The sequence below is a fragment of the Mytilus edulis genome, chromosome 2 (genome assembly GCF_963676685.1).
Source record: "Mytilus edulis chromosome 2, xbMytEdul2.2, whole genome shotgun sequence".
In the NCBI taxonomy this organism is placed as follows: Eukaryota; Metazoa; Mollusca; class Bivalvia; order Mytilida; family Mytilidae; genus Mytilus; species Mytilus edulis.
Window position 1 is genome coordinate 45164089 of NC_092345.1, and position 22909 is coordinate 45186997.

The following is a 22909-nucleotide window of genomic DNA, read 5'->3' on the forward strand; positions in this document are numbered from 1 at the left end:
GTACATACACAACAAAGAAACTTATATTGGCATCTTCAAACCACAATGTTTAAGGTAATTCTATAATTGATTGTTGGGAAATTGCGATATTACTACAAATCTAAAACCAATTGTCTGGTTTAATATGCATGCATTCTTTACAAATGTGCATCTATTTAAAGAATATGAAAATAAGGAGATGTTGTATGATTGCCAATGAGACAACAGTTTTCTATCCCCCAGAGCAGTCAATGAAGTGGATGTAAGCAATTAAAGGCCATTGTACGGCTTTCAACAATGCGGAAATAAAGACCCCGACATGAAAAACGAAAAAACCAACGGCTTATAAATAATTAAAAAAATACGAAAAAAACAGAATGTGTATTCAATAGTTTATTACCCTTCTTCATTCATGTATTTCCCTACCTTTGATATATATGTAATGTCGATTTTTAATGACAGATAATCTAGTAAATATATAAGTTTCTGTTTATGCGTAAATAAGGCAACAGTAGTATACCGCTGTTCAAAACTCATAAATCCATGGACAAAAAACAAAATCGGGATAACAAACTAAAACCGAGGGAAACGCATTAAATATAAGAGGAAAACAACGACATAACACTAAAATGTAACACACATAGACAAAATCCCATACTTTATTCAATTTAATAAGACATTATTTTCCTGCGTTTGTTGCCTTAAGAAGCAATTTCAGCGCAGACACAGTCAACCCAGGCAACAATGGCATCAGTTGTTTCTTCAGAGGTCGGAATAATTTGATCCTCTGGCAGTAAATGACCAAATGTACCATTATCTCGTAGCTCAATTTCGTAAGAAAATTTAATGCCCGCTGATTTTGCGTAATCCACAGCTAACCCTCCAATCGTTGGGAAGAAATCTGTGATTTTACCATATGTATACGGGATTCCATTTCTATCTGTTGCTGCTGCAGTGGCAATTTGAGCACACTTCGCTAGAGTTGCATCATCCGGTACTAAATCAAACGTATATCCCCAGGGATAGATCAACATCTGACCAAAAGCATGCACCCCTAAATAACCAACAAAATCAATACCCCGGTTCACTATAACATCTCTCGCTGCTTGACTTTCCAATTCACTGAAACTTTGCGGACCTGAATATGAAAATAAATTGCAAGGATCATCTGAACCTCCATTAGCTGGATCCCATTCCATCCCAAAATTTCTGTTCAGGTCAGTGCCAACACATGTTTCATTAAATGGGTTTCTGTTTTTTCTCCAAAGTCTTTCCACATTCATAGAGTATACGTAACCATCCGGGTTTAGAACAGGTATTAAGTACCAGTCAAACTTTTTCACCAACTGGATCCCTGTTTGGGTGTTTTTGAGAAAGTCCATAAAGTAAAGACAGAAGGCAATCGATATGAATTCTCTTGAATGAATTCCACATTCAACCAAAATCGCCTTCTTTTTGCAACCACAATATGGTGCCCTAGCATTAGTTGACATTGTTATCATATTAATACTCCTTCCTTCATACGTAGTACCAATACTTTCTAACCTCGACTTAACTCTGCCTTTGAAAGAATCCAAAGTGGTCAAATACCTCTCTATATCATCAAGTTTATTATATATGCTAAAGTCAAACGCAAAGCAGCCTAGTGCAAAGAACAAGATTAAAATGGACTGTTTCATCCTGTTTTTCTGAAATAAAAAAAGTAGATAATTATATATATATGTACATAAAATAATAATAATAATAATAATAATTATTATTATTATTATTACAATAGTTTCTAGTATCAGTGATGGTAGCATAGTTCTAATTTGTATTGTATTAATTCCTTTAATATTTGCAAACATTGAAACAAACAGAGAGCATTTTGCTATGATCGCTCACCTGGACACATTGTCTTAGGGGACAGTCATTTGATTCTAGATTTTAGGACCAGCTTGGATCAGTATGTTAGATCAAAATAAAAATATCTAAATAGGTAGAAATTGGCTTTAAAATAAATAATATGAATTATATTCTAAAGAAAATCAGTAAAATGTAAAATTACTTCAGTTATTAAATTCTACTTTCAAAATTTTTTATTTTTCTTTCCCTGCTTAGATCTTATCACTTAAACAATGATCTGTGAATAATATTTCTTTAGTTGACAACATTTTGTAGTCGCATAAAAGATAGATCGACTGGGAATAAAGGATGGAATAGAATAGAAAGGTAGTATAAAATTAAGTTAGCCTACTATAATTCCTAGATAAAGGTAATTCTCTAAAGTGTATTCTTTTTTCTTAAGTTTAATATTTTACATTTACAAATTTCAGATAATACGCCATATAATTAAATTTTATTTTGCTTAAAAAAAGCGACAAGAAAAAAAATCTAACAAGCTTATAAATGTTTTGTGTTTCCTAGGATGCACGAAGAAATATACATAACGTGCGTTACTTATATATTGTAGAGTGACATATATATATATTGATCAGTTTTTAAAAGAAATCAAATCAACATGTCCTTGGCGGACAAATAACAGTGTATTTGTGATAATGTTACTATTATTATCGAATAAAAAATTCAAGTATTACAATGTCAGTGCATTATAGTGACTTAGCACGGTTGTATCTATTCTAGCAATTTTTTCAAATGTACTTGTTTGTCATTTGTATTTTGCCTGCTCGGGCTTTTTCTTAACTAGTTCAGAATGCACAAACAGAGATAAAAGATCCAGAGTATTGATTAGACTATTTTCACATTTTGTTTGGTCTCCAGAATATACAATTATTCTAAAGTTCACCTGCTCTGCTGTATATAGTTATCAAAGGTACCAGGATTATAATTTAATACGCCAAACGCGCGTTTCGTCTACATAAGACTCATCAGTGACGCTCAGATCTAAATAGTTGTAAAGCCAAACAAGTACAAAGTTGAAGAGCATTTGAGGACCCAAAATTCTAAAAAAGTTATGCCAAATACAGCTAAGGTAATTTATTCCTGGGATAAGAAGATCCTTAGTTTTTCGAAAGTTTCATAGTTTTGTAAACAGGAAATTTATAAAAATGATCATATAATTGTAGTATATTATTTCAAAGTTGAAGTGAAGAAGGTGCACGATGTATGCATTTTCACTGGTTCTGACTAAATTTACACTTAAAATTTTCATAATTTTACCACTAAACTGTTATTTACAGACTCTTGAGAGTTGACAAAGTCTTAATCTTTACTGATATGGTAACCTTCACAACACCCTTTTGTTTGAGATGTGCTTTTTGAAAGAATATTTGTATGCAGAAGCTATAAAATACATATTTTTGGCGTATTTTCTTTTTTTTGAATAGGGTCATATAAATGGTTACTATGGTAGCCACCATCTTAAATTGACATTTATCTCTTCAAATAGAGTTTAATTAATATTTATATATAATTAGATCCAATTGAACTAAATTTTCTTCATTTTTAACTTAAAATTAATTTTTTTTTACAGCTTCAAAAAACTGTAAAAGGAACTTTTTTATTATTATGTTATATATTGTTATTATATGCTTCGATCATTGTCTTCATGATGACAAATAAAGAATATGACCTCAGAACAGTTTGCTTCATGTTTTATATGCAAAGAAAACGGTAATGTCACTGATTGAAAGACTCTTGTAGAAGCCTTATTTGATGATGAATGGTAACCAGGGCAACCGAAACTCTGTGTATCAATATTATACCAAATTTCAAACAAGGGTGACATATGAGTATTACCTACCAAGTTTCATTGAAATTTGAGGTCCTCACTTTCCCATCCTATATCAGAAATTTTGATGCTTACAGAGAACAGCTCTTAATATCTAATTTTGAATAATCCTGGCCGTATTGGTCACAACTGTTTGGAACTTTTGGTCGTCAGTGATCTTCAATTTTTACTTGTTTTGGCTTTCAAACTTTTTTTTGTCATCTGGGCGTCACTGGTTAGTCTTGTGTGGACGTAACACACGTCTGGCATATTATTTTTTTGTAACCTGGTACCTTTTGTTGGCTATTATTCGTTTGTTTCTGTGTCCTATATTTATTGTTGTCCTGTCATGTATTGTTGTCAGGTAATGTTGTCATGTAAAGTTGCATTTTAATGTTATACTTAACAATTTAGCCATCTTGTAAACAGTTATTCCATTGTATTACACAAAACACAAACTGGCAGAATGGTTTTGGTAAATATTCAGTATTGTAGAAATAGTTACAGAGGTTTTGTTTGTTTTGATATTGGTGACAAATGATGACTGCTGTACCCATATTTTGAAAATTTTACCTATTATGTCTGTTTTGATCACACATCGTTGTAAATATAATGGAATTCGATGCGACTGGCATACAAGTGAGAGATTTAGAGCTATAACACCAGGTTCAATCCACCATTTTCTACTTTTGAAAACTTCTGTACAAAGCCAGGAATATGAAAATTGTTGTCCATTCGTTTGATGTGTTTTATTATTTGATTGTGCCATTTGATTAGGGACTTTCTGTTTTGAATTTTCCTCGGAGTTCAGTATTTTTGTGATTTTACTTTTCATTGGTCGATAAATTCATGAATTTTTATTTGTCTCATTTTCTTTAGCCAGATTTTGTTGTGTGAAATTTGTAGATAATTTCTTAATTTTCTACAGCATTAACTGAGCAAAAGCTGTAACGTTTTCTATTAGTAGTTTTCATAGATATAGGAAGATGTGGTGTGAGTGCCAGTGAGACAACTCTCCTCAAAATAACAATTTTCATACATGTTTTATGAACTACTATCTGATGTTTTGTCAATGTATTATGTAAAGATGTGATCTGGTATAGATAATGTTTGAAATTTTAAGAGAGGAACAGAGTGCAATTACGTTATTGGAATTCTTGAGGAATTTTGCGCTGAATAAATAAATAGTTCAGCTCCAAGTCATCATAAAAGGTTAAGTACTAACAAATATTGATGTCGTATATTTTTAAAATACAAATTAAGTTCAAGACGGAATGATCTTAGCAGGATTGATATTTGGTGCGTTTCTGACACTGCAATTGAAACTTTATCTTTAAGGTTAAAATCGTTTAAATCGATTTGCTGAGCTTTTTTTCCCTTTTTACCCCTTAGACCCTCTAAGGCCTTGCATCTTAAAAATCAATGTATAAGCATAAACCCTTTCTACTTATTTACACGAAAATCAAAACAGTTATAGAAAATATTTACTTATTTTTAGTTGCTGAAAAAAGTGACATTTAAACATCATTTGTTAAGAAAGTGTAATATTATCAAACTTGAATAAACAAATATGTCATGCACATGTGGCGCAAGCCAACTAAATACAAATATATTAATAAATTTATGTAGTTAGGTTCCATTGTCCTTAGTCAGACAGGGTCATGCGTCTTACAACTGATTTGATAGTTGTATAAGGGTTAACATAATTTATTGATTAGCTGTAATTGGCTTTGCACTAGCTTTGTGTCTATGAGGTTTTGTTTATTCTTATAGTTGTTGTTGTGCTTTGTACCAAGCTTTTGAGACTAAAGTGAAGCCAACTTTATTTAATTTTTACATTTTGTTCTTTTGTTGTGCTAATAAACCATTATTCAAGGTTATGAGAGGGTTGGGCGCTCACAAACATGCTACCCCCATTATGTATGTGATTGTCCCAAGTCAGGAGTCTTTCGTTCATGTATTTTTATTGGTTCATAATTATTTTTCGAAAAATTGTTTGTGATAAACTATGCCGTTAGTTTCGTACTTTGCGGTATAAGTTTTTTTTTCTCTTTTTTTGATACGTTGTTGCCTATAGTTGTTTAAATCCATTTCATTTGAACACAAATTGTTAATTTTCTCATTGGCAATCATATAACATCTCTGATTTTCATCTATCAAAGTTTTCATTTTCTATTTTCTATTTTACGTATTTAGTTTTCTGTTTTACGTTCATATTTTGTACATAAATTAGTCCATTAGTTTTCACGTTTGAACTTTTTTAACTTTATCATTTCGGAGCCTTTTATAGCTGACTATGCGGTATTGGCTATGATCATTGTTGAAGGCCGTACGGTGACCTATAGTTGTTAATTTCTGTGTCATGTTGGTCTCTTGTGGAGAGTTGTCTCATTGGCAATCATACCACATCTTTTTCTTCTTTTTTTTTTTTATTAAAACCTCTATTTGTATGACAGTCGCATTAAAAATGAATGACTTACGTAGATACAAATATATTCACAGAATTTTTCAATAAACTGTAATTCATAACAATACAGGAATAACTTAAATATTCCAGGGGAATGATTTGTGCCTATAGAAATACCTACAGCCTGCCAATAAACTTTATTGCTGAAACGTACATAAATTGATGCAAATAAAATCCAAGTTACTGCATCTAGACTACTAACCTGTTTCTTTAAAGAAAAACACTTTGAATGAATGGCAGCACATTAAATCAACAATCTACGATTATATATCTGTAATGTCTTGTTTGATAACTTAAAATATTGAGCAATTCCAAGGCAAATATATCCATAATGGGTTTTTCCAAAGCTCAATAATTAGATTACACTTGTTATCTAAGTATTAGCCTATACAAGGGCGAATGTGTACTTGATATTCTATAAAACGAAAGTGGTAGAAAAAGAAAAATACTAAGGAGACAAGTAGAAACCAATAGTCGGGGAACGACAAACTACATACATATCACAAGAATAAAGCAAAAAAAACAGTTAACAAAACACTTTAATGAAAACTAGATTATATACAACGAACAATCCAACAAACCGTTAATGGCCTGAGATGCACAATTAGAAAAGTTGTAATTTAAGCTATTGTCGTTGGCAAGGCTACTCGGTGCAAAAATCAAAGATCAAACATGTTGAGGATTAAATGTAATTGTCAAAGTATTGGTATTTTTTTGGGATGGAGGGTGCCGAGCCACCTAATGGAGCTATATGGTAATTGCATAGACTTTAAATATATCAAACTCTTAACGTTTTATAGTGCATGACCCCTTTTTCATAATTCTAGGTATGCGTAGGAATAAGTATTTGAAATTACTTTTATCTTAAAAGAAAGAACTTTCTTGCTTTGTCCCTCATCTGAAATTATTTTCATGTCGGGCCTTCTGACGTCATGTGATGTAATCCATTAATTTCAGGCTGTTCTTTATACATGATAGAAGTAACATCTATTTGATTGTTCAACAACTATGAGGTCACATTTCGCGTTTTTTTAATAGGGTGGCTGTAAATGTATAAATTCCACACTAGTAGTGATAACATATATAGATAATAATACAAGGCAAAATTCATATCACATGTCGTATCCTTCCAAGATACTAATATCAGCCCAAGGGCCTTTATACACTTTATCATACATTTAAATAGGAGAATTTAAAGGAACTGTTAACTATCCAAAGCTCTTACCTTCAGATTTATTTCTGCCTTGTTTTAATAGCTTAATCTTACGTTTTAAACCGACGCACTTGGGTTAACTTACAATTTGCGTCGTGTAGTCCATAGAAATAGTTTGATCATTGCAATTTAATTTTTTGTTGTTTATTTGCGTTTTGTTTTCATTGAGTTCATATTGTACTTCTTTGCTAATGTTGTAAACACACATTCTGAATAAAACCACTAAATAAAAAATAAATAAAATAAATAAACCAACAATTTAATAACAAGTATACTGTAATAAACAAAAGACGACGTCGAGACTGGTGAGTAAAACATGTGCACTTTTGAAATATCAAAAATTAAAGTTTACCCTTTTGCCCGTAGATTTTTATGATTTCATTTCGTGTGCCAGAAAATATGAAAGCTCGACGTCTGTGACGGCTTATACTAAACAATGACGTCATTAAAAAAGTCGAATTAACCGTTACATTTTTGACCCATTGAAGAAAAATGCTTTTTTCTGATTTTTGTGTTTTTTTCATATTTCTAAGTAGGGGTGTGATAAAGGGTATGCATACGATAAAGGGTGTGATAAAGGATATACATTCGATAAAGGGGTGTGATAAAGGGTAGGCAACAAAGTTGAGCGATACGGATTAAACAGCAGGCTATTAATCAAATATTCAAAACTACTCTATTTACTACTAAATGAATATGAGAAATATAAATATAATTTGTAATACTGATAAAAAGATCAATATCTCAACAGCAATTGTTCAGAAACTTAATAGTACAAGCATGGTAAATCAAATATGTCAAACACTTGTAAACATCAAAGGAATCAAACGTTTCTTATAATGTACAGTTATAAATATAATGTTAAATTTATTCGTTTAGCAGGATTATCGATAAAGCAATAAACCAGAATGATCAAGTATATTCATGGTTTTTCAATCACAATAAAACGACTAAGCACAGTTTCATTCTACTTCAACGATAAATATACAGACTTTCTTATGAAAGCGGTCATTTGAGTGTTCCTATGAGACCTGGCGGTGAACGAAAGTTAGTGGGTCACTAAATTCATAAAATAATTTCTTCAAAATCGCATTTAAACCCTGTGGTCAATGCTTCAAGTTAAGTATTTTAAACTGAAGAATTTACAAATTTAAGATACAAATATATAAAAAAAAATAATCATTGAAGTTCTTCACGTAATGTAGAACTTTGGTGATTTTCATATATAATAATCTTTCTACATTTTGTTTTATTTTTTTGTCCAAAGATTGAGAATTTTCTACTTTAATCTAACATTTTGATATATCAATTTGAGAAGATGCACTTATATAAAACATGCCTGTATCAAGTCAGGAATATGACACGTTCCATGTGTTTCAGCTTTTTGCCATTTGATTACGGACTTTCCGTTTTGAATTTTTCTTGGAGTTCGGTATTTTTGATACTTTACTTTTTGTAAATCTTCCTTTTCCTTCTTAATACTTTACTTTTTGTAAATCTTCCTTTTCCTTCTTAAAACTTTCATTTTAAAATTTTTGGAAAGGAAATGATGAAAAAATGTTGATTTCGTATTTTGCATTTTCGTCGAATTCTGTGATATTTTTTTTCTAGAAACAGATATTTTAAGTAAACCTTGTCAACTGTAAAAACGTACGACACTTTCTATAATTTTGTTTTAAAAATGCGATGAAGACTCATAATTTAAAAAACCTATCTGCTATCAAAAGTACAAATACATTCTACCAGTAATAAATATAATTGGGAAAAAAAACACATAATAAATTAATCATAGATACTAGAATTAAAATTGTGTACATAAGACGCACGTTTAGTTTTAATAAAGACTCATCAGTCACGCTAGAATTAAGACAAAATAAAAAGGCAAAATAAAGTACGAAGCTACTAGCATTGAGGAATCAAAATGTCGAAAAGTCAAATGCAGCTAAAGCAATCTATTTCTATGACCATATCAATGATAATTCATGCCAACACAGAAGTGCCGACTTCTGGCCTGTAAAAAGTTTATTGCAGTTTTGTCAGCTTCTAGTAATGCTATTTCTTATTTTTTTTTCAAGCACTTTATTCATTATTGTAACCTTATTGTACCCTTAAATGTCTCTTTGGTATCTCTGACCTATCTAAGTTATGAATGAATTAATTACAGATGATTAAAGCACTGATTTTACAAGAAATTGCTTGCCCTTTGGTTTATTCACATGTTCTTTTCTTCGAAAAAAACCCAATATCATATTAATCCTTGATTAATCGCAGCTTAGACATGAATTAAATTATAATCTTTTCCAAAGTAGCTCTAATTTAATAGGGAAATAATCAAACCTTGTATTTTTATAAAAACCAACATTTATAACGTTAACTTTTATTTGTGTGTGTACTAAGTTGTGTAAAAATATCTGATAAATAATGAAACTAAAAGATAACTTAATTAGGTAATTTGAAATCGGCCTTAGTTGCCTCATAATTTATTTTAAACTTAAAAGTAAGAAACTTTAATTAATTTAGATTTGCAGTAAAGATGAAACACCCCAATTAAACGTCAATCCTTTTATTTAAATGTTTCTTTGACTTTCATACTGGTATGGTTTCAATATTTCAACTAAATAATGAAGACTATACTGGAGTTTGTATGCCCCTTTAGATTTTCTCGTGTGTCATTTAACTATCATATTCTAATGTTCTCTTTCAATAAAATGTAGAATTGCAAAATTCAACGTTTAAAATGAGAGTTTCAAATCGAACGACTTCTTTCTCACAATCATTTTTCTCGATCGATTATATTTTTTAGCCGATCATTATTGCGCTGGTAATTTTAACCTTTAAAATTTCACTTGTCAATTTTTTAAATGTTCTTACATTTGTGTCTGCAAAGTAAAGTTGCACCTAACAATTTTAAAACGATTTTTAGTGACATTTAAAAACTTTTGTTCAGATTTTTATTAAGCATGGTTAGTCAATTATGTCAAACACTTGTTACACATAAAATAAAAACGCAGTTTCTCAACATTAACTCGTTTTAATATAATGTTATGTCTAATTTCATAGCAAGGGTATCACTTAAACAATTAACCGAATTCATATGTATGGTCATAAAGAACAAGTTGAATTTATTTTTACTTTCTTAAAAAAAAAAAACACCAGAAGATAAGCCCACCAAGCCTTTTTTCCCTTCTTATTCCCAAAGTAAAATAAATTATGTGTACATTTCCCGTCAAATGATAAAAAAAATCGTGAAGTCCAAACGGTAAATTAGCTTCGTGTCTTTTTTCATTTTCTTTTCTTATTATTTTTCTTGTTATTTTTGTTACGTATATTTTATCCCAAATAATTTAAAAAAAAAATAAAATAGATTTGATTTTATTTAAAGACACGTACAAGAATATTTAACTGGGATTGAGTTTGTAATCGAGTTATTTTATAGACATGAGAAGAAATTTAAAATCAAATTGTGTTTTTAATGGTGCTATTATTTGTATTTTCTAACCATGTCAGTTTTCTTCTAAATCAAAACTTTGTATAAACAAATAAAATCATGTGCTTTAAACTTTAAAATCATATAAGTAAATGAAGTAGCTAAATTTTTTTCTTAATTTTTACAAGTTGATCGAAGTCATATTCCTTAACAGATAGTCTACATTATAAATAAGGACTTTAATTGGAATAACAAAGGCGTCAAATGTTTCAGTTTTATGACATCGCGGGACATAAGTCTAAAAAACCCACATATTTTAGGTTGAACAAAGGGCCACATATAGGAGTGTCATGACGTCACGAGACAGAGTTTAGCAGGACGTAGATTTGAGGAGGATACAGTTTTGATGTCATAGATTTGAATCTTACATGTATATCACGTTAAAAAATGGCACATTTGTTGGAAACACCATTAAACAACTAAAGCGACCTTAATTAGTATCGACAAGCTTAAGGCAGTTAAGTGTAATAAGTGCATAATACAATTTTATCCGATGCAAATTAAACCATGTAAAGCTAAGGGAGCGAACATTTAATAATGAAATATTGATTTAATTTAGTTTTCAACCTACAGATTAAGGGGTTATGATCCTTTCCGTTTTGAATTTTCCTCGGAGTTCAGTATTTTTGTGATTTTGCTTTTTCCTGTATTGCACGTCGGATCATATAAGGTTTTTACTTTATTGCGTTACTATAGGTAGGTTTGTTGAGACCATCTCGTGTCTACCTTGAGTTGTTGGGTCTGAATTGGTAGCAGTTAGAGCATTAATGTTTTACGATCTAGACATTGTCAGTCGTTATTCCCCTGACAACAAAAGGGGAGAGGGGGGTTGATGCGAATAAGAGTCGATGTATTTGGGGATCATGGCCATCGTTCTATTTAGTATTTTACCTTGAAAATAACTTGAATATCCTTTGTCACCAATGGTGCAAAGACTTGACAATTAAATGAATTACGTCTGCATTCTGCTATTCGAAGTGATCAGTGACCGCTAGTTCCACATAAATTGTTTTTTTTATTTAATACGTTTTTTTACTCATTTATAAAAAACAATATAAATGATAAAGACAGAAGAATAACCAAGAGAAATAATAAAGACATAACTGGGTAGCAAATTTAAACAGCTTATGACTTTGGATATATTGTTTAAAGGTACAATCGATGTCTTAGGAAAATAATTGAACAGTTCCTTTTTTCGCAAAATCGAAACCAATGCTAATTTAAATACAACCTTCTGACGCTCTTTTTAAATACAATTACTGGTTCTTCGAAATAAGCGGTTATAATTTTTCCGATGGTGTGAATCTTATTGTGTTGGTCATTTTTGGTCAAAATTATAAATTTACTGTTTACAAAAATTTTAAGTTTTGAAAAACTAGGCTTTTTGACAGATTACCTTAGCTTATTTGGCAGATCTTTAAGGAGGTTTTGGTCCTCCATTTCGTTCTTTATTTTGGATTTTTTACTTCTTTTGATCCGAACGTCACTGCTGAGTCATTTGTAGAATGAACGCGCGTCTGGCGAAATACAAATTACAATCCTTGTATCTATGATGAGTTTATTGGACCTACAAAAATACACTAGAAAAAGTGTTCATAGAAGAACATATTATTACATTCATATCTGCAATGTTACGTTGTACCCAATTACCGAGAAACAAATGCTGACGAAAATCGATATTTTTACACTTCATATGTTCAGGAACTTTAATATACAACATTGTTAATTTAAAATCATGTCAAAAACTTGTTACAGAAAAAAAATAAAACAAGTTCCTGAACCATTATCACGTATCAACATAATGTTATGTTTATTTTTGTAGCAAGGTTATTGATTAAACAATTAACTGAAATACACATGTATGATTATAGAGAACTAGATCGACTTACAACAATTTTCCTTTGTAACTATCAGAAGGTTTTGACTTGATTGATTTTTTTTTTTTAAATATACGAAAATTTAATTTTAATTTTTGCTTTCAATGAAATTTCCTTAAATAAATGGTAGACAGTTTCTTTCACATATTAACGTTTATATGTCAATCTAAGTTCGGTAACCACGGAAACATACACATTTGCCATTCAAATTCGCTCCCCACCTGTATTGCTGAACGTGATATTTACAATTCATGTAAAAAAAAACAAGAGTGATTTAAATGTTTTGCATGAGGCATTCTATTTTGCAGTTTGCAGGGTCTTTAAGACAAATGTATATTTTCTTAATATATTCTGAGTGCCAATGATAACGCAACAATCGTTTTTTTTAAAGTAACATTTGTATACAAAAAAAATATTTTCTTTACATGCAGTAATTGTTTATGACAATTTATGGGCTTATCTAAAGATAAAAGTCAAAATGTTCAATTACCGCGATTCGAATGCAATGCGTTCGTGCAACACAGCGATACAATTCACTAACTATCAGTCTCAAAAACTAATGTGTCCACCGCTGCAACGCAATCTGTACAACGACGTGGCATTTACCTGACCAGACGTCTGACACGGTGTTATGTAATGTTTTTCCATTCTTCCCGCAATGCAATTTGAAATTGACACAGCGTAACTTGTAGTAGCTGTCGCCGTCTTACGACTTGTCCAATTTGGTCCCACAATTGTTCAATTGGACTCAAATCCGGCGAAAAGGCTGGCCATGGTAATGTCTGAACATGGTTGTTATTGATGAACTCAGTTGTGAGTCTAGCGAAGTGTGCTCGAGCGTTATTTTGTTGAAAAAAATTAACATCTTGATGCCTAGCCATAGTATAATCGATGTAGCGTTGGTCGTTTAAATTTCTATTGATAGTGGTGAGTGGAGTTTTATGATTGAACGGTATTCCTCCCCATACCATGACACTACCACCACTACAACGATCTGTGTCTTGGATATATGAATATGCATAGCGTTCTCATCTTCGTCTCTACACACGAATTCTTCCATCACTACGGCGAAGATGGGTTCTTGATTCGTCCTTCCATAAGACAGTTGTCCATTGCCTGTGTAACAATCTCTGACGCAGTTGTGTCCATCTAAGGCGATTTTGGTGTCATACTGCTATCAGCATGTTACCACGGAAAGGCCGCCATGCCCTTTATTCACTACTGCGCAAACGGCTTCTTACCGTGTTTGCTCCAATTTATCTTCTATGAACGCCGACAGTCTCGTGCTGATTGGACAGCCGTACGGAAACGATCTCGCAGGTGCTGAAGACGAGTGTACCGGTGCTGTTGGGCAGTAGTTGCTCTCTGTATTCTGGGACGTGGCCTATCCTTCAAAGACCCAGTTTGGTTGAATCTTTTGATGACTCTGGTAATTGTTTGGACCAAACACTGCGTGCAATTTCACGACTTGAAATGCAATCTTGCACCATGCCCCAAACTTCATGTTTCTAACAGTCTGAAATTCTTGGTATCTATGCCTTAGTTAATTGCAGTGCCTTACAAAGAAGGATGGGAAATTTCAATTCTTAAGCAAGGTTTTCCAAAACAAACATGAGAAAATCACTTTTACATAAAATAGCGCTGCAGTCCACTCTCCCCACTTTTCTGTAACCAAGCACGTATCTTTTTTTCTAAAATCATTCAAGCGTAAAGTTGACGTCTGACAATTCATTTTCAATCCGATATAGGTATTTTTGTTCAAAAAAATATTAATGTGATCAAAAGGTAAATTTATTGATACAACAATGTAATAGTTTTCTTTTTTTCCCTCTATCTGGAATATATTTGATGCATGACTTTTCTGACTTTTTTGCTTTTAATACGAATAAGATTCGATTACTTTTTTTAATCGCTCTATGTTTAAAACGAAAGTGATACAACACAAGGAGACATGACTTCACAGTTTCTACTGAGTGTTACAGTTATTTTGAGAGTAAGTTTGTGCCACATGTGGAGCAGGATTTGCTTACCCTTTCGGAGCACCTGAGATGACCCAAAATTTTTGGTAGGGTTTCGTGTTGCTAAGTCTTAGTTTTCTATGTTGTGTCTTCTGTACTGTTATTTGTCTGTTTGTCTTTTTATTTTTAGCCATGGTGTTGTCAGTTTATTTTCAATTTATGAGTTTGATTGTCTCCCTGGTATCTTTGGTCCCTCTTTCGTCATACTTTTCATATGTGAACAATGTAATTGTGTTCTTTTTGTTCTCCCACTGCAAATCCAAAATGTTTGATCATTTTGTATTTACTTTTAATTTGTTTAATATGAATTTTTTTCTATTAACTAATGTTAACCGGTTACAATCGCTAAAACACATGTTGCTTTTTTTTTACCTTTTTATAATGTGCAGGCGTAAGAATAGATGATTGATTTCATAAACTGGCTTTTTCAAATATTTTGTGAATTTGATTATTCAACTCGCTAAACACTCTCGTAATTTTGACTGTGTTATAACTTCTTCAAATGTTTTACCTTGAGAAGGTTCTGTATAAATTCTGCTACTTTTTAATAATTCTGAATCTCTTTTTATATTTTTTATATCGTACGAGCATTCAGAAATACATGACAACAGATCCCTCAGTGAATACATAAAGGTGACTGTTGACAATTTAGATGAATCATTGCACTTTGTTTCCATTAATTTTCTGGAGAAAAAATGCTAGCGTTTGGAGATATCATCCCTTAACGACAGAACTAACACTTATCATTATTGCCTTAATTCAAATTTCAGATTTTCGAATTAAAAGTGTAATAGATATTACTGAATATACATCATGCGAAGTAAGACTGTACTTTGTCGTATAAATGAAAGCGGAAATATCAGTATAAAAGAGAAACATAACTATATATCATATCAACATCGACATAAGCCTATACATTCTATAAAGTCGTAAAAACTACATGTATAACATATTCATCAGAAATATAGCAGTTGTCTTTCTTCAACTAAAAGATTTTCTCATACATTTTTCAATTAAATGTAATTTATGATGTATAATATAACATGAGGTATTGCGAATTCTCTTTTAAGAAATGCATATAAAGATTCTAGAAAAGAGTATATATATTCCTATATTATCTTTGATCTAATTCTAATATGGAATTTCATGAAACTGTCATACAAGTGAGATGTTTAGCGCTATAAAACCAGGTTCAATCCACCATATGCATTTTCTACATTTGAGAATGCCAAGTCAGAAATATGACAGTTTTTGTCCATTCGTTTGATGTGTTTTATCATTTGATTTTGCCATTTGATTAGGGACTTTCCGTTTTGAATTTTCCTCGGAGTTCAGTATGTTAGTTATTTCACTTTTTGTATTCACTGTAAATTTAACCGCCTGAAGAATATAGAACTCTGGGGAACAAATCCGAACAATTCTGTTTTTACGTTATTAAAGGGGGATTACCGCTGAGCAATCAATGTGGTTTTGGATATAAAGATTCCATAACTGCAACACTTGAGCTACGATATTTCTTCACTCGAAATTATAATATTTAAAGCGCGAGACTTGCCGAGCTTTTTAAATAAATTAAAATAAAACTATTGAGAGTAGAGAAATATCGTACTACACGTGTTATAGTGTTGAAATCTGTTTCTCTAATGATTTGTAGACCTCCTTTTCAAAGATTTGAAGAAATATGTACTTTTTATGTGACGTCTTAAAGCATGGTCGCCTTTTTTATGACGCGACAATAGGAAAATTCAGAAAAAAACAAGAAAATTCAACGTCAAAATATAATTTCGACCAATCATTTGCCGAGAACAGATTATAAAATTATAGAAATGGGCGTTTCCCCTTGCTGTAACAGATTCGTTCATATAATGATCAGTATTTTTTTCATAATATCTTTTTATTTTTTTTTTATTTTTGATTCTTGACTAATTCAATTTGAAAAGCGTCAAGTAATGATTAATTAATGTTTTGTTTTATCTTTATTTTTAAACTCTTAAGTCATATGAAACGAGTTCCTGGTGAAAAATAATGTTTATCCAATTCTTGAACCAATGCATGTATATGTCATAAACTTAGTCTTCTGTGTACGATTTTATCATTTTTTACACACAGATATCGTATAATCGTCATTTTTTTTCTCTCTGTCTGTTATGATTAACAAATATGGCAGTTCATTAATTGTCGTGTTATGAAGCCGAAGTTTACCGATTGTCACCTTATAGTAAACAATCAACAAAGAAGTATGGATAATGAGCACGTGTATAACATATACAATCAGATAATAGTCTATTTAAATGACAGATCCACGAGTATTGCGATCACCGGATTGTTTCGAGAAGTGTCACGCTAAGGTCACTTGCATAGACAAAAAATATGTCGGCGAATTGCTTCCTGGAAGCAAGCAATTAAAATACTGTAAACTTCTTCTAAATGTGGACAAATTCAAAAAAATTCTGCCGAAAAAAGAATATGAACTTAAGTTTTAATTTTTATGAAAACTATCCATTTTGTTATAAAAATCATATGCTTACTTTTTTTTTAGATTTGAGGTTTCATATGACTTTAATAACTAATCGGCTCTGATGTGTGGTTTTACACTCATAATTTTAGTTCGTGATTATTTTGGTCCATTTTTAAAATCTATTTATGTTTAATATAAAAAAAAATTGAGAATGGAAACGGCCACTGTTTATAATACGAAATATACAATATATACAAAATATACGGAGAAACATCTGCTAATCTATGCAGATTTTAACTTGTATTTTTACATGTTTGTTGTAATTGTTTTTCCCATATGCTGATTTATATATACATTTATGCATGCATTAACCAATTTATTTGTTCTTAGGTATTTTTATGCATGCGTAAAAATAATCTGATTAATTTTTAAAAAAAATCTTTTTGAAAGAATTTTTCACCCAATCAGAATAAGACACTCGTCAGAGTATAGAAAGAACATATTAATTCATTGTTTTCTCTCAAGTATAAAAAGGAGAAATTTGCAAATTGTATAGTACAACTGTACAAGAAACTCGCCAAACAAAAACGTTGTGATATTGAATAGTGACGATTTAAGCTCTTCAAACTTAACAATTACAGAATGCTTCTGAGGGCAACGATTGTTTTGTTGTTTGCTGTACTTGTCTCTTATAAACAAGGTAAATACTGTTTGTTTTTTTGTAGAAATTATATTATTTGTAGACGACAAAACATTTTACATGCTTGCAAGTAATGAATAGATGAAAAGCTTTAGCAGGTGTTGCGACCAGAAACTTAGCTGGGTTTGTGCAATTAATTTAGAGTATTTCTCATCGTTTTAATATGATAACATACATCGCAAACATTGTATGTAAGGGTTGTGGTAATTGTATGAGAGTCTTCTCTTTTGTATTCTTATCACAATGACTCGTGTGTGTATAATTAAATTTCATTGCGTTTTGATGCTTATCATCAGCAAACAATATCTTTACATTAAGTACGGAATTAGTTTTGATTTTTTGTTGTTTAAGCGCGTTATTTCATATGGTAGTTGAACGACAATTTTCCGGGACTTCTATTCTTTATAATTAATCTCTATTATTTAAGGTCAGACTTATATGCCTCCAATTTCTTTGAATTATGTAGGGACGTGTTTGTTTGTAAAATTTCATGAGCTGCGAGGTATTGACTTTACTCTAAAGATTCATTTAAAATTGATCAGCTTTTAAGCAGTAAGTTAATTCAAATGTAAAAAAGCGTTTCAAATCGTTAACTAACATATGGAAGTGTTTAAAAAATGTATACCTAAGATTTACTTTATAGCGTTGTTGATTACAATCTTTTGATAAAAGCAATACTAATTGGAATCCAGATTGTGGCTATGCATACCACCTATGTGGTGTTTTTTCGGGTAACACAAAAATATAAGTTCTTTGAAGTAAATGAAAGCGAGAGTTAAGTAATAAAAAGGAACACATTTGGAGCGGTCAGAGTTGGCGGAAAAGAAAACAACGAACTTTATTCAGATTTTGAAGTATTTTGAATTCTTGTACCAAGTTAGAGATATGACAGTTTGTTTTTCACTCGTTTCCGTCGATTTCCCCTTTTTGAGTTTACCATTGAGTTCGGTATCTTTGTTAAACTTTTTTTTATCCAAACAATCAAAAGTGCCTTGCAAATTAATCTTCCAGATAGATCTTTAAGCGTACTTAAAGAATTTTACAAAAAGTTCATTTGAAACAATATTGAATTTGTCGAACTTTAAATACCAAAAATCTAGGACAAAATCTATATTTAAACGTGGTAATTGTCTTAAAAGTTTTAACATTTTGTAAGATTTCACAAAATGTGTTTGGTTGAATTTCTAGCGTAGATGTTATAAAATGTATTGTATCAAACTGAAAGTTTTGCGTTTGGTACTGATAGCAGACACCAAGACACCAAGACACTATTTAAGTTGACATGTTTTACATAATTGTTTATTTTTTTAAGTGAACTGTATGTGTTCTTTCCCATGTAATTGGCAAGAGAGAACATTCTACAATGAAGCAGCCGACGTAGACCTTTTTATTCCAAATGCATACCAATTAAACATTGCACCTGATACTGTTATAGAATGTTTGATTAGAGAAGGACCGTTCATTGTTAACAGGTAAGTGAAATGCTTTTTCCAGTCTCGTTCATCTTTGTAAAAATCATATGTCTATTTTATCGAAATAAAAACTGACTTTAATTGACTTGTATGATAATTTCAAACCAAAATAAATAACAATTAAATTCATTTACAAAAAAAACTTTCAGAGTAAATACATGGTTAATTGTTTTTTATGATACATCATGGTTTTCTTTTATTCAGACGAGGTGTCAATAAAGACATATACAGATGTATAAAAATCAACGACGTGTGTAAGAACAGCTTTGTGGTGATAGAGACACCTCTAAGTAAGTTCAATTATCTAAAATGTAGTAAAGAAAAGAGAGTTATCTTAATTTCTACATAACGCTCGTGCATGTTCACACTACAAATTGCATGACCCTTACACAAAAACTGCTTCAACTGAGTTGTTAAAACAAACACAAAATCATATTTCAGAGATGTTTTATGTCCCTTTTGTATATATTGTTGATTTTCTGTTAACCAACTACTACATTTCAGTGGGTTCTTGCATCTCATTTATCTCAATTTTAAATTACTCTCGTGCATTTTCACTTTTCGAACTTCATCAACGGGCATGTGATCCCTAGAAAATAACTGCTCCAACTGAATCATAAGGTTATTCGAATGAAATTGACGCTACATAAGTTTTTCGGTCATGATCACAAATCGGTTTACCGATACAATGTTTATATGTCTCCACTCAAAAGCGATATGTTTTCATGGTTTGGTTTTATCTTTAGATACCAGAATAGTCGTATAATCTGTAACATTACTGACTTTGTCCTATTACCTATTGTGAAAGTTTGACTGAGTGATGACCTTCACGGCGGATCATACATGCCTAGCCTGAGACGTTTATCATGTCGACGCTTCCGATTTTGATCCTATCTGAACTCATGTGAATCCCTCGGTTTTTGTTTGTTAGCTTTATTTGTCTTCCTTATCGATTTATGAATTTTGAAAATCGGTTAACTTATGTTCCTTTAAGTTATCAAGCATACCAATATATTACAAATGTATACGGGATGAAACGAACAGCAATATTTTTAAGAATACTCTAGCCAGTCCGTTTAACTTCAAATGATTTTTAAACATATTGTTTTGTTATATTAAATATTTCGTATTTTCTATTCCAAATAATTACCAAATTAAATTTTATGGCGGTTTATTTTGTATCACAGTCCAACAGGGTTTTCCTCCAAATTTGTGCGACATCTGTACTCCTGGAAATCTTACCAGCAAGCCACAAGTATGGGTCGGTAAGTACACTTTACATGTTATAGTATACAAAATATTGGATCGCATTGTTAGGTCTCTAGTCTGGAGTCGAACATTTTACAGGTAAAACTGAAGACGAACATGGCACGAACACAGCAACTGACATAACATGATTTTTTTTTACTTTAATCAATCTATATTTACCAACTACCTCAACACAACTATAATCAATAATTTGCAAATTACAAGTTTTCATTTAACCCGGCTAGGATCGAACTCACTACCACCTGCTCTCTACTTTTAAAACTTTACCGATACATGTCGATATAATAATTTCAACACCACATGCAAATGTATCTGTAATATTAAGAGATATTTCCATCAATATTTATCAAGAAAAAAAAACAAAGGTAACCAATGACGACCTATTAAAATATAAAAAAAAAAAGAAGATGTGGTATGATTGCCAATGAGACAACCGTCCACAAAACACCAAAATGACACAGACATTAACATCTATAGGTCACCATACGGCCTTCAACAATGAGCAAAGCACATACCATAGTTGCTTACATCCACGTCATTTAGACTGTGGTCGAAAGTGGCAATTATATCACATCTATTTGTTTGTATATAGCTTATTCAAAAACTTTATACACATATAACAATTTTATTTTTAAGACATTGTATTTATTGTAGAGCAATTATGCATAATAATGAACATCGTGTTTTCTCTCCCTATTAAACTAATCATAGATTTTATTTAGAACAGAGAATCGACATTCCTATTTTAATTCTTGTTTCAGCAAAAGAGAACACTTGTGAGTATGGCTCTGTACACTTATGGTTTGTTTTTTTATGAATGATTACTTTAAAATTCCAGAAGTTATCTAAGTATTGATAAATAATTTTTAAACAATGTACACGTCTTGAAAATGATCTGTATATTCTGCTTTTTTTTTTTATATTAACTACAAATCAATAATAAGTCAATAAATAACATCGTTTTATGATAAAAAAAAAAAAAACCCAAACCCATAGACAATGCATCGATAAAAGTGACCGAACAATCTTAAAAAGATACATCAATCAACTAGTGTACGTGTCGGGTCCTTCTATTATTTTCAATTTTGTAAAATATTTATTTTTATTTTCCTCTATTGAAAAAACCAACGAAGTGTAACATAAATTTAAATACAACTTTTGCTATTATTTTTTTTGTTAGATCTAGGATGCAATGTACCAAAGAACTGTCCTGTACAAAGTCGTACAGACATTCAATGTAATGGATGTGAAGAGAACCAACCAAATGATGACATAGCTTGCAGCACTTGCAAAAAAGAGGAAAGAAAAATGTGGGAATATCAAAGGAAATATTCCGGAGAGAAAAAGAAATCAACCTATGGTTCATATTCCGGAGAGAAGAAGAAATCAACCTATCGTTCATATTCTAGAAGTTCTTACAGGGGCTAAACATAAAAGGAAAAATATGCTGAACCACTGTCATGTTTCAATAGAAAAAGCAAATTATTGAAAATAAATATCAGCAATTACTCTTTAGTTATCCTTATCATATAGACGACTTTCGATTTCGTGCAATTTCCATTTAAATTTCCCATGCTTATGTTATAACGTTACAGTTAAAGCTGATAGTTAAATGACCTCGTTTACGTCAATTGACGCCGGGTCTACCGGTGTAATGAAACTATCTTTTGTTCGTTTATTTAAATTTGATTTCACTTTCACTATACATAGGCTTTACTCTGTTTAAATTCGGAATTATGTCTAAAGAACAATCGAAATATTGCAGTAGATAGACGTTTGTTCGTTCGAATCATCTAGTTTATGTTATATATACTTTCAATAAACAATCAGCATTCACATGGGAACCAACTGTGCCCCTCTTGTTTCTTTATTATTATGAGACTAATACAGACACATCTCATGTTGAACGCATCTATCAGGTCGAACTAGAGATAAAGGATACAACAGATACAGTTAAATCTTCTTCATATCTTGATTAATATAGAGAAATTGACAATGAGGGTCGGTTGAAAACAAACTTTTACGACAAAAGAGATGATATAAACTTTCCAATTGTGACCTTTCCTTTTCTATGTAACAATATTCCAGAGCCTGCACACATAGTATATATATTCTCTAGTTGATACGATATTTTTGGGCTTGTTTTCCTATCATAATGTCCTTGATAGAGGATTAATGCTCAAAAGGAAGCTTTCAAAATAATAGTTCCAAATGTTGATGTTGAAATCCTAAATTTTAAGGACACCACTACGGGTAGGTT

General features: G+C 31.2%; 2 protein-coding genes across 2 annotated transcripts; one reads left to right on the forward strand and one right to left on the reverse strand.

Moving 5' to 3' along the window:
• Positions 1 to 680: 680 nt before the first annotated feature.
• On the reverse strand, positions 681 to 1658 carry LOC139510864 (carboxypeptidase B-like). Its single transcript, XM_071297405.1, has one exon. The coding sequence runs from the start codon at positions 1656 to 1658 to the stop codon at positions 681 to 683; it is 978 nt and encodes a 325-aa protein (XP_071153506.1).
• Positions 1659 to 17696: 16038 nt separating this feature from the next.
• Positions 17697 to 22158, forward strand: LOC139510570 (uncharacterized). Its single transcript, XM_071297134.1, has 6 exons — positions 17697 to 17908; positions 19221 to 19380; positions 19585 to 19670; positions 20568 to 20645; positions 21411 to 21425; positions 21830 to 22158. The coding sequence occupies exons 1-6, from the start codon at positions 17851 to 17853 to the stop codon at positions 22075 to 22077; spliced, it is 645 nt and encodes a 214-aa protein (XP_071153235.1). The 5' UTR covers positions 17697 to 17850; the 3' UTR covers positions 22078 to 22158.
• The last annotated feature ends 751 nt before the right edge of the window (positions 22159 to 22909 follow it).